Here is a 13,794-nt window from a genome sequence, read left to right on the forward strand (position 1 = left end):
GGCTTTTAACCCCTCTACCGTACAAGCTTAAGTATTGTACAACTCTTATCTTACATATTGGGTGATTAGTTAGAAAATAAATCCAATCATTACTATTACATTACGAGGCCCATGCATAATCTCAATGTGACTGTTATGCGATTATTTTCAGCTATGTGACAAAACAACTTTTCAAACTTTCTCACAGATTTTATTAAGTTGGTCGATATATTTTATGATTTGATGACATTCCACGATACTAACATAATGTATGAAGTTCATAAATGTTTCACCAATCTTCACGTGAGGAATTTTAGATTTGTTCGGGCTATGGTAAACGAAAACGGAGGAATTTTCTAAACCAATTTGCCTTATTCAGTTTCATTACTAACAATTCATGCCGAACATCAGTATGATAAAGACTTCTCTCTAGCTCGAGGTCTCTTAGGTTGCCCCAACCAAACGAGAGCTTCTTCTCTGTTGTTGTATGCTTAACCTTAAATTCCCTCGAAAGCACATGGCACATTCTCCTTCCGGGAAACCGAACATCAACAAAATCGGCATCAAAACAGAGAGTGCAACTAGAGTCCTCGGCCGGAATTTCTCGCTCTCCACGTATTTCCCTTCCATACTTCGTGAAAAATCAGGTCATTTTTCTCGCACTCTCCGACTATTTTCCCGGAAGCATCTGGCCTACACAGTTGCCCGATGTTTTCGGCCACTAGCAGTTCGTGTTCGCAACTCCATCCGGTTACAAGTGTGCTTGAGTTTCGTTGAACCCTTAGCTGGATAAGGACTGGGAACTTTTCCACCAACACCTTTCTGGTTCACATTCCGCGAGGCCGAAGTCTGTCTCTGTCTGTCCCAAGGGAAAAGCGCGTTGGAATGTGTGGATTTTCTTGTTTTCCCACCGCTTCGGTTTGAAGTGCACGCAGAATCCTTTTGGAACGGGTCCTTGAGCTGTGTAAATAGGTATACAAGAAACGGTATAGGAAGTGAACTCCCGTAGAAAGTGTTTTTCGTAGCATGGTTGGTGGTAAAACGTGCAACGTGAAGAGCATCCGGATTCGTTCAATCTAAAGTGCGATTTCCCCGTTTGCGGTAAACGCTTTTCGACACGGATGTCTAACATGTGTCAAATTATTTGCTGTGCAATTTCTTTCCGTGAATAATTGACTCGTCGTGAAGAGAGTCCATTGTGTTCGGCGGAGGGAAGAATTCGTGGAATCTGTGTGGGAAAATTGAGTTGTCGTGTTGTAGATTGCGGGTCCTGTCGTAGCATAGTTTAATAGTGAAACAATCCGCACAGTTTCCGTGTTCATCGAGGAAGTGTGTCGATTTTGTTTTCTTTTCGTTTTTATTCTGTATTATAGTTTTATCCACGAGGGAAATTTCGCTGCAACCGATTGCAGCATAAAGGTTTGGCGTGGCAAACGACAATAATGCAGGCCCTGTGGTGCAGCAGAGAGCGGGTAATCAGATTATTTAGTTGATGCAGCAACAGAAGATCTCAGTGCGGAAAATTGTCTCTACGTAAAACTAGTGCACAGTGTTCTTTCTAGTGTGAAATAAAAATTAATTGGAAATTGGGTGCTTTCCGGTGTTGGTGAGAGGCTTTTATATGCTGTTGAAATGTGTAGGATATCAACGTTGCCACAATAAAGGATAAAGCGTCGGACTATGCTTCTGAACGTCCGGATCAAGTATAGTGAAAAGGACCCTTACAACCAAATATATGAAAGGAATCAGGAATGATATGAATTAAATTTATGAAAATAAATACCACAGGAAACTTAAGGTGAAGATGAATCGAAGCCAAAATTCAATTTTTCAAGAGCAAGGATCTGGAGAACCAAACACTCTTTTAAACCAAAAACCTAATCGATCGGTCACCACAAGCGATTAAGTTTTCAGCTTAAACGGATGCTTGGTTCTCCAGATCCGTGCTCTTGAAAAATTGAAGTATGGCTTCGATTCATCTTCACCTTAAATTTTATATCTTCTAAAAGTTTAAAACAAAAAATATATTTTTTATAGAGTAAGGTGGGGAAGCTTGTCCACCTTAAACAAAAGTTGCAGAATGCATTGCAGCATAGAATAGAAGCTTCTGATTTTTGTATGACTGTAAAATTTATAAATTTCTTACATAAGATAAAATTGGTTGAAAATGGATATATTGTGCGTTGATTGTGGAATGATGGGGTAATACGAGCAGTGCGTTTTTACTTCATACTGTTCCTTTCATTCTAGGACCACCATCCAATTAGCAAAGGGTTTAAAAATTAATCATAAAAAATACCAGATTTTCCTAGGAATGCCAAGCGATTTGCAAGGGGTTGGTAGCTTTCAGAAGTTTCCAGGATTAGAGAAGTTTCCAAGAGCTTTTCATAAGTTTCTAACTGATTTTCAAGTTTCAACTAATTTTCAAAGCTTTCCAAAAGAAATTCAGGGTTTTCCCAGAGCCTCCCAAGAGCTCAAAGAGGATCATTGATAATTTCCAAGCGCTTTCAAAGGGAAGAATTAAAGGGAAGATTTTTAAAGTGATTTTCGAAAGTTTTGAAATGTACCTATTCAAAGTGTTTCCGAGAACTTCAAGCGAGGTCCAGGTGCCTCCAAAATTAACACTTTTTCCTATTTACTGCCTAGTTTGATCAGAAAACATACGTTTCACTTGAAAACAATAAGACTATCAATTTAAAATAATATTATTGCATAAGATGGGTAAGTATTTCGATACAAGCTTGTTCAACAAAACAGTAGCCAATATGATGAAGGTTCGCTGTGCTGTATTTACACTCCCGTGCATAAGTTTGGGTTCACCCCCTAAAAAACATGCAAAAGTGTTCAGTCCATATCTCTGTGATTACACGAGCAATTGAAACTCTTTAAGCCGCATTTAAAAGGCAAAGAGTTATTCTTACTTTGTATGTATTTTTCAAAAAACATTCTTTGAACTTTGTATACTAAACTTTTAAATAAAGTTGTGACATTTTTCAAAAAATACACTAAAAAAACATAGCTAATTTCCTCAGCATTGGATTGACCAAAATTTTAAAACAAGGTGTCATTAGAATCTTAAACTTATATTCTTTGAAGGACATTCATGAAATTTTAGCGGAAAAATCTTAAAAGTATTCAAAATCAATGAAACAGTCAGTCAAGTCATCGTGCAAAAGTTTGGGTTCACCCCTCAGTATGGTGTATCGTGCAAAAGTTTGGGTTCATCTGAACTAACTTAAATCTGTGAAATCTCAAACCAATCATGTACGCGCCATTATTTGCGCTCAAAAAAGCTTTAAACTATTAAAATCGATTGAAAAATGGCAGAGATATTGACAAAAATGATGTGCGTGCGGCTCAGGTGAACCCAAACTTTCGCACGATGACTTGACTGACAGTTTCATTGATTTTGAATACTTTCCAGATTTTTCCACCAAAATTTCGTGGGGTCTCTTCAAAGAATATAAGATTACGATTCTAATGACACTTTGATTTAAAATTTTGGTCGACCCAATGCTGAGGAAATTAGATATGATTTTCCAGTAAAATTTGAATCCGTGATTATAGACGATGATCTTAAACTCTTGATCCGTCTTAAAAACGTGAGGAGAAGGCAATTTCAACGCACTCGCGATCCTGCTATGAAAATTATATGGCAGGATTTGCAGAAAGAAATCAAGAAACGTTTTGCTCAATTAAGAAACAAAAATTTTGAAAATAAAATTTCACAATTGGACCCTGGCTCTAAGCCCTTTTGGAAATTATCGAAAATCTTGAAAAAACCTCAGAAGCCAATACCGGCATTGAAAGAGGAAAACAAATTATTACTAACTAATTGCGAAAAAGCTCAAAAACTTGCTATGCAGTTTGAAAGTGCGCACAATTTTAATTTAGGACTTACTAGTCCAATTGAAAATCAAGTTACTCAGGAGTTCGAAAATATTCTCAATCAAGAGAACGTTTTCGAAAATGCCTGGGAGACTGATTTGGAAGAAGTGAGAACTATTATTAAAAAATTCAAAAACATGAAAGCTCCTGGCGATGATGGAATTTTCTACATCCTCATCAAGAAACTTCCAGAAAGTAGCTTATCATTTTTAGTTGATATATTTAACAAATGTTTTCAATTAGCATATTTTCCTGACAAATGGAAAAATGCTAAGGTTGTTCCAATTTAAAACCAGACAAAAATCCTGCAGAAGCTTCTAGCTATTGTCCAATCAGTTTGCTTTCCTCCATCAGTAAACTTTTTGAAAAGGTTATTTTGAACAGAATGATGGCCCACATCAACGAAAATTCAATTTTTGCCAATGAACAGTTCGGATTCCGCCATGGACATTCGACCACTCATCAACTTTTACGTGTAACAAATTTGATCCGTTCCAACAAATCTGAAGGCTATTCTACTGGTCTTGCTCTTCTAGACATAGAAAAAGCATTCGACAGTGTTTGGCATGAAGGTTTGATTGTAAAATTAAAAAACTTTAATTTTCCAACATACATTGTTAGAATAATTCAAAGTTATCTGTCAAATCGTACACTTCAGGTTAATTATCAGAACTCCAGATCTGAAAGACTTCCTGTAAGAGCTGGTGTTCCTCAAGGCAGCATTTTGGGACCAATATTATACAATATTTTCACATCTGGCTTACCTGAGTTACCTCAGGGATGTCAAAAATCTTTGTTTGCGGATGACACAGGCCTCTCCGCCAAAGGACGAAGCCTGCGTGTCATCTGTAGTCGATTGCAAAAAAGTTTGGATATTTTTTCTTCATACTTACAAAAATGGAAGATTTCTCCTAATGCTTCCAAAACTCAACTAATAATATTCCCACATAAACCAAAAGCTCTTTATTTGAAACCTTCAAGTAGACATGTTGTCACGATGAGAGGGGTTCCAATAAATTGGTCAGATGAAGTTAAGTATCTAGGGCTCATGCTAGATAAGAATTTAACTTTCAAAAATCACATTTAGGGCATTCAAGCCAAATGTAACAAATATGTAAAATGTCTCTATCCCCTTATTAATAGAAAATCAAAACTTTGTCTTAAGAACAAGCTGTTGATATTCAAACAAATTTTCAGGCCAGCCATGTTGTATGCTGTACCAATATGGACTAGCTGTTGTAATACCAGGAAGAAAGCTCTGCAGAGAATTCAAAATAAAATTTTGAAAATGATTCTGAAGCTTCCTCCCTGGTATAGTACCAATGAGTTACATAGAATATCCAATGTTGAAACATTGGAACAAATGTCAAATACAATCATTAATAATTTCAGGCAAAAATCGTTACAATCTTCTATTGCCACGATTAATGCGTTATATGTTTAGGTTAAGTTAGGTTAAGTATATTAAAAATTTTTTTTTCTCTTATAAGCAGGTGAAATCAACTCACCTGTAAAAAAACTGAACTGCTACGGCAAATGAAATGTAATATGTTGTTAACAAAATGTTAATAAAATCTTAAATTTGTTTTACCAAATTAGGATGATAGTGTTGTCAAATAACACAGAACACCTAAATATAAGAAATGAATGTAATGTTTGGAATGATACTAATAAAGAAATTAAAAAAAAAAGATATGATTTTCCAGTGTGTTTTTTGAAAAATGTAAAAACTTTAAGTAAAAATTTAGTATACAAAATTCAAAAAATGTTTTTGGAAAAATACATACGAACTAAGAATAACTCTTTGCCTTTCGAATGCGGCTTAAAGAGTTTCAATTGGACGTGTAATCACAGAGATATGGACAGAACACTTTTGTATGTTTTTGAGGGGGTGAACCCAAACTTTTGCACGGGAGTGTATTTTATTTCAACTGTCATACAGTTAACTCTCCCTAACTCTATATTGGATTTTCATTATTTTGACAAAATATGTAATCAAAATAGTAGTTTAACGTGTAACATAGTAAAATTTAAACACATTTACTTACGCGGTACTTTTTGAACAGTCTGCAATAAATAAATATTTTTTTACCCTGAAATGTGCTGTGCTGTTCATTCAACTGTCAACGTATTCATAAGACGTATTCATATTGTATTCAACGTATTCATATTGAAGAAAATTATTTTCATTTTTAAAATATTTAAGACTTTTCGTGGAAATATCGAGAGAGGACTCTATGACACTACCCCGAATGACACTACTCCAAACGCCATTACCCCGAGTGGGTCGTTACCCCGACCACCATTAACCCGAAAGCTTTAATTTTTTTGATTTTTTGATCTAATATGAAAATGAAAAATGAATGTTCAAAATCAATTTAACATCAGACCCCTTATAAGTCTCTCCCCCCCAGTTCCTTAGTTGTATTCATTCAGTTTTGAAAAAGAAAAATAATAAATAATTCCTTACGGAGGTATGAGTGGCTAGTTTTCCCAGCAATAACTCAACAGAACAGTTTATGTAAGAAAGAAGGGTCAATTTCGGATGAAATATTTTCAGTAGTATGAGATACAATGTAGTATCTTGTTTTGCGGACAAAAAATGTTGACCATTCATGTATGCACTCTAATGTTAACTTAATGGTGCGTAAAATTTTCATCATATATTTTCCTTTCTGTCATGTGTGAGCTATTCTTTCGAAATATTCGGTTGGCAACTATATTTTTCTTCTTTTTTTCTGGTATAGTGTCTATTTCTCAGCTCAGTTAGCACTTATCAAATTCAAGGGTCCATTTACAATATTCATGACACCAAAAATGTCAATTTTCGTCACCTACTCACCCTTTGGTAATCCTTTTTGTATGGAAATTCAACAAATTTTGTATGAGCTGTAATATTTTTACAACCACCCCCTTGATCGTTAAGAAATTTGTAAATAAGCCTTTTATTTACTGAGATATTTCCTTGCCAATTTACCATTCTTGTACATGTGCCTCAGTGCCTAGGGAAGTCAAGGAAATTTTCAATGCAATCAATGTCCTCCGCCACCGGAGGAATTCGAACCCATAACATATAATCTTACCAAACAGCTGCATGGGACCGCTATTGGGACTCCTTGGTGGTGTTCATATTTCAATTATGTTTTTAAACAAAGATTTCTCTGTCTTATGAATGTAGGTTGTAGCATAGAATCACGTTGTTAAAGTGATTATTCACGTCATATCTGCAAGTATTTTACTAGAAAATTGCCATTCTACCTTAAAAAGGCTCAAGTTTTCGTGTTTTCGTTGAATAATCTAGTCACTAATATTTTCATATGGAACACCTAAGTTTATTAAAAGCGGGATATCATTAAGGCAATCATTAAAGTTAATCCTGCTTGAATTAAATACTAGAAGATACAAGAAGAGAAATTCCAGAAATTGTCCATCCTTTTATCTTCTTATAATAAAACAGTCAGGTCTCTTATGGAACTGCTCACCTCTTTTCTGCCATCATCATTTCTTCATTGTCTTGAATCAAGCACAACACATTTTTGTGGTAATCTTATCGAAATTCTGCTGAAATACCCCTCAAACTAACGAAAGTTTTTATTGAAGTGACGATAAGAAGCCACCGTTTTTCAAACATGTACAATTATAAGAGCGTTTCTTTGCCCCAGCGGAACAATTGTCTATCGGGTTAGTCAAGAAGCGGGTTCCATAGAAAAACACTTGCAGCGAATATATCAGGGTGATCTTCTATTGCCATTCCATTGCCACAAAATCTTTTGGGAGATTCTAATGCTAGTAGACCGACATCTTCTTCTTCCTGGCATTAACGTCCTCACTGGGACAGAGCCTGCTACTCAGCGTATTGTTTTTATGAGCACTTCCACAGTTATTAACTGAGAGCTTTCTTTGCCAAATTTGCCATTTTTGCATTCGTATATCGTGTGGCAGGTACGATTTCTGTAACGAAAAGATCCTGGATCGACCGGGATTCGAACCCAGACACCTTCAGCATATCTTTGCTTGGTAGCCGCGGACTCTAACCACTCGACTAAGGAAGGTCCCCAGTAGACCGACATCTAAAAATATTAGTGAAGGAAGTGAGAGAAATGTTTAAAACGAAACTTTACTACATATTTTTTTTGCATATTATAGCTATCCTTTTCATAATAAATTCACCCTTGATTTTGAAATAGGCTTTAATGGAGCATTTAAGTGTGGCTATGTGAATCATACCAAAATCAGAGGACAAATTCAAACGAAACTTAGTATGTAAAAATAAGTAGCTGAAGCTAGCTCCTTTTTTATATCCTAATATTTAAAAAATACGCGTTGTTTATACTTTTTGTTGGCCGGTAGAGTGCCGAAGTCGGCTCAGAGATTCCGGTTGGAGGATGGCTTCTGGTTCACTGGCGCTCCGACGACTCAAGCCGGTGATACGCTCGCACTACTCAGCCCCCGACAGTGGATCTATCCTACTGCGACAAAGATTTCCCCGGCGGCGGAAGATCTTCCGAACCGATGCTATCCGAGCAGATGCCGAGGTCGATCCTGCGATTCCGGTGGAAGGAAACTTCCGGTTCACAGGCGCTCCGACGATCATTTGCTAGTGCTGTTCCGCGATCTACTCAGCTAGTCCCCGACGGTGGACTTAGCCTACTCCGAAGCTGGCCGGGCAGATGCCGAGGTCAGTCCTGCGATTCCGGTGGAAGGAAACTTCCGGTTCACAGGCGCCCCGGCGACCATTTGCCGGTGCTGATTCGCGATCTACTCAGCTAGTCCCCGGTGAAGGATCTAGTTGCGCTGTAAGCCAGACATTATTTGCACCAACATTTTAGTCATCATATTCCAAAGATCGGGATCGCTTATCATTCCGTGGACCACATCTTCTACGATGAAGTACTCACCAAAAGCAGTCGCCACCGTGTTTCGTTCTATGTTGAACCTCGGGCAGTCGAAGTTAACATGTTCTGGCATTTCTTCAATCTCCATACACTCAGGACAGTATGGTGAAGACACATGACCGAATCGATGCAGATACTGCTTGAAGCAGCCGTGACCTGACAATAACTGTGTCAGGTGGAAGTTCACTTCTCCGTGCTCCCTGTTCACCCAGGCCGATAGATTCGGGATAAGCCTGTGAGTACACCTGCCTTTCTCGGAGGCATCCCATTCTTGCTGCCACTTAGCCAGCGAACGAATTCTTGCCAACTTCCTCGCTTGCCCAGTTTATCTTCGCTGATAGCAGATCAGGATCATCCCAGCGATTACGCATGCCGCCTCCGACGATATAGTCCTGTACGCGCTCACCACTCGCATGGTGATGAGTCGGAACCTGCTGTTTAACTTATCCCGATTCCGCTTGGTCTGTAGCGCCGCGCCCCATGCTGACGCATCGTATCTTAGTAGCGATGTTGATACGAAAGCCAGAAGACGCCTCTTACTGCTTCTAGGACCACCTATGTTGGGCAGTGAGCGCATTGTTCGCCTTCGCCGCATTCTCGCATGCATAATTGACGTGACTGTTGAAGTTCAGCCGATCGTATAGCATTACGCCCAGGAGTTTCAGCTTTCGCTGTGATGCTATGGCATGCCCCCGTCAGTGATCTCACCGTGCATGACTGCTTTGCAGTTGCTAGTTAGTAGCACCTCCGTTTTGTGGTGGGCTATCTTCAGCTTGACTCCTTCCATCCAATCTTCGACTAGACCCCAAGGATTAGCATCAGCTGCTCGGCACAGCTCTTTGAAGCAGTTGGACTTTCTTAGCTTAATCTCTCGTTTGAAAGCCGTTCTGGCTTGCTGCAACACAATTCTTCGCTTTTCTCGGACTTCCTCGTGCCTCGCTCTCTGATATCGTCTCCTCGCTTAAAGACAAGACACCAGTATACGGGTTCCAGGTGTGTATGGACGCTAAACAGACCCAGTCGACGTTAAACAAACGTTGAATACCTTAAAAAAATCTTTGGATGTTGTTAGGAAAGTTGACAGATAGAAGACAAATAGATAGAAGACAGAGATTGATACCGGATATCCCCGTTGGTTTGGCTACATTTAATCTGAACACTTTTTAATTTGTACCCCGCTAATTTGCACATCGTTCAGATTAAAAATGGTTGAAACGTCATTTAGCTCATGGAACGGAGTAAAGTGGAATGGAACGCAGAAGCAAAAAAAAAAAAACAATGAAAGAGGTAACCAGAAACACTTTTCTAGGGAACCCCGATGGTTTGCTTGAGGTACCGTTCAAATTAACGGGGGTGTACGGTATTTAGAAAAAAGTTTCTAAAACTAATCCTGGAAGTAATTCTGGATTAACGCTTAGAGCAATTCTGCTAGAATTTTTACATAAACTATTGGATAAATTCTCAAGTAATTATAAAAAAATAATTAAAATTTTGGAGTAATTTCTGGAGTTTTAAGAGGACTTCATGCAGAAATTAATTAAAATATATAAAAAGAAGTTCTCAAAGAAACATTTGGAGGAAGTTTTTGCCAGGAACTCCAAAAAACTAAAACAGAAGTCTTATCAGAAAAGTATCTAAAGGGGATTTTTTTTTATTTCCGTACAAAGTGGGCCGAAGGGTCTCAGATTTTCATGAAACTTTTTTCCACAGGCAGGGCTCATCAATATATGAATGAAAAAAAAAATTGAGAAAAATTCAGGGTCGCTTATTTACCCGGAAAACTCAGTTGGATTTTTTTTGTTTTCCTCTGACACTACTTACTTTGAAAAATCATAACTGAAGAATGAAGCATCGTAGAAAAATATTAATATTCGTAAAGAAAAGCCGGAAAAACTATGTTCCAATTAGTGAAAAACTTTCAAAAATATATTTTTGAGAATTTAATTTCATAAGCTTTAATCGCTGAAATTTTTGAAATGTACTTTTTTTTCGTTTTTGAGTTATGGCCAATTTTGTGGAAAATGACCATATAATCCTTTTCTTTGAAAACCCATATTTCAATCGAAGCATCGGAAAAACAAAGATTTTTTATCAAAGCAATTGCAAATTTTCTAAAACATCTGAAAAAAAAAATATGAGATTGGTTTTAATGAAGTATAATTCGGAATGAATGATTTTTTTCATGAAAAATTACACCGGTAAGAAAAACTGAAAAAAAAAAACTGTTTCTGCCTCAATTTTTCATTACACTGAAAAGGGATTCTTTCTTTTCTATGGAACAAATAAGATAATTATTATTTTTTTTATTTTATTTATTCAATTATTCAGTATATAACTTACACTTATTTTTTCAACCGGGAAGATTGTCTTTGGTTGCTAACAATAGAAGATTTTCGTTTCTTTGTTATAAAGAACAAAGCATGCTGTATTTTCTTGGTTTTCATGTGCATCTGAGAATTCACTAGCAAAAATGCTTTGTTCGTCTTTTGGAATAAATGAATGATATATTTTTGTTCCAGGAATTGGAACAAGGTTAGAAAATCTTTCCTGAAGAAATGTTTCAGCCTCTGAATAGTGATTTTCAGTTGCATAGATAAATGCCCAATCTTTTTTAAGTTGGTCTCTCACCTTTTGCGACACAGCCCAGTCGAAAAATGGTTTGGCGTTAATAATTTCTGCTGACTTTCTAATACTAGCATCTTTAGCCATTCGCTTAATGTTGCCACCGATACCATCACAAGGACCTTTTCTATATGAGGTGACTAAAAGTAGTTCACTCATGGAACAAATGAAATGAATTTTAATAAAACAAATTTTAAGTTATTTCTGTATAATCTTAGTCTTTTTTTTTCATAAAACATACTAATTAAAATCTTGGTGTAATTCTTCTAAAGGAATTCTCCAGAAGATTGTGTGCAATGTTGTGCTATGAAAACCTGAATTAGTCATTTTAACTGCGAAGAAGTTACATTATCGGCGTTAGCCGTATAAATAGCAGCAAAAATATTATAGCAACTAATAGTTTGGTTATATACCTTACATCAACACTGAATGGATTGTACCTCGATCATAAGACCAATATAGTTTGTTGTGTGAAAATTGCCTATTATATATTTTAGTACAGTTTTAATCAAATCAACCGCTAGTAAGAACACTGTGCACAGCTTCCTCGACGTGTTGATTCATAGCACACAGCGGAGGATTTAATTGAACTCTTGTTCACAGCAACTGCGAGGACAATGCCGACAACAACAACGACGCTTACAACGCTGCAGCAAAAGCTATAAAAATCAGTGAAGCTGAAAGTGACGTGCCACCCCGTGCAACTGGGAGGGAAAAAAAGGCGCTGGACTCTTGCCGTGCTTTTGACTCACACGGATGAAAATGCGTATGAAGTATGGGAAGCTGTTCATCGTTTTTATGATTTGCTTCAATTTGGTAGTATTTTACTATTCCTGGAAGTACTTTTTAACGAGCAGCAATTTGTTGGCGGAAACGTTCAGTAATCGGAAGCACCGTGATCCTGGCAACGAGTTGAACAGCTTTAGTTCCCATGACAGTTCTTTATTGATGGAAACTGTTCGAATAACCTCCGGGGACCGGGGTAGATCAACGAAAATCACTAAATTCAGTCGAATACGGGACCGCATACAGAACACCAATAAATTTTTGAAGAAAAGTATTACTGTGATCTTTCGTGATTTCTACGACTTTGATAACGACCTTATGCAATCGATCGCGAGTGTAACAAACCTTATCCCAAACGTGCAAGTTTTCGTCATATCTCCGGAGGTTCCATATCCGCCGCTGGACATATTTACCAGTCCTGGCCAATCAGGAAATCAAACCACGTGGTTCGAAAAGGACAGCAACGTCAAATTTTTCAGTCTCAGCTACGACGTTACCAAATCCCTGAAAGACACCCTACCAATTCTGCAAGTGCAAACCAAATATGTCTTATTCCTGCCGGACAGTGTTCGTCTGAATGGCCGATCCCTGCTGACCCGTATGCTTCGCGAGATAACCTCTCCATCCGCGAACGAACTGCTGCTCCAGCAGCATCAGAATCTGCTTCTACGGCAGAACAATCAAGCCATAGAGAACAAAATTGACCTCAATCAGAAGCCGGAGCGGAAGATAATTGCGGTTCCGTTCGCAGGGAACCCAAAGTCTACGGCAAACTGCTGCCACATGCAGTTGGACCTCCCCAACTGGACCCTGGAATACGTGACTGGCAACGACACCGACAGCTGTGACATGGTAATTGAATCAATTATGCAGGATAATCATTTGCGTTTTTCTGCGGCGCCATGCATACGTTATTAGAATAGTACCGTAGAATGGAGAAATATTGATTTTTTTTTTCAGTGTTTTGCAAATATCTACAATTTATGATTTATATATTTTGAAAGCATGTATACACTCCCCAAAACGTTGGAAACTATTGATAATAATAATATTAATAATTTCCCAGAAAAATGGAATCTTCAACATATGAAACAATTTTTGGTTTTCTAAACACTTAATGGTAAAACACTGTCATCTTTCACAGAAACAGTCAAATCCAATAATATTTAGTAATCTGCCGTTCAATACCGCGTTTTTCGATACTTAGTCACACAATTGGAATTGGTTGACAGGAGCAAATGTCTGAATTAATTAAAATAACTTTCAAATTAAAGTATTTCGTGCCATATGTTAGTTAATTCTTGTTATTCTGAGCTATAAGCTTTTACTTAGTAATTAACTGAAAGCTTTGTTGCCTTACAATTTTAAATCATCCTTATCGTTCCACCTGGCAACGGTACGCACGGTGCGTCTGAGACTCAAGTATCCAACCCCCCCTAGATAAAATATTATTTGTGGGAGGCTTCGAAACATGTGGTGTTTATGTATGGCCAGAAATTGGGAAGTAGGGAAAATGCTCCATGGTTTATCTCCTACTGTCCAAATAGAAAACTAGAAATCAAAGCTTTTGAAGCAGATATTGATGTCATATATGTGCGGAGTCTTACTTAGTAAAGTGTACTTT

General features: G+C 37.5%; 1 protein-coding gene across 2 annotated transcripts in view; it reads left to right on the forward strand.

Annotated features, from left to right (window-relative positions):
* Positions 1-205: 205 nt before the first annotated feature.
* Positions 206-13,794, forward strand: part of LOC5574679 (fukutin-related protein) — a 46,006-nt gene continuing 32,417 nt past the window's right edge. The window contains exons 1-3 of one of the 2 annotated variants that reach the window (XM_021845948.1): positions 206-951; positions 1,353-1,451; positions 11,988-13,022. In XM_021845948.1, coding sequence (XP_021701640.1) covers positions 12,141-13,022 — 882 coding nt within the window. In that variant the 5' untranslated portion in view covers positions 206-951; positions 1,353-1,451; positions 11,988-12,140. Of the gene's footprint in view, positions 1,452-11,987; positions 13,023-13,794 lie in introns of both variants that reach the window. The other variant, XM_021845947.1, reaches the window with a different exon arrangement.

Source organism: Aedes aegypti, chromosome 2 (assembly GCF_002204515.2).
Source record: "Aedes aegypti strain LVP_AGWG chromosome 2, AaegL5.0 Primary Assembly, whole genome shotgun sequence".
Taxonomy (NCBI): Eukaryota; Metazoa; Arthropoda; class Insecta; order Diptera; family Culicidae; genus Aedes; species Aedes aegypti.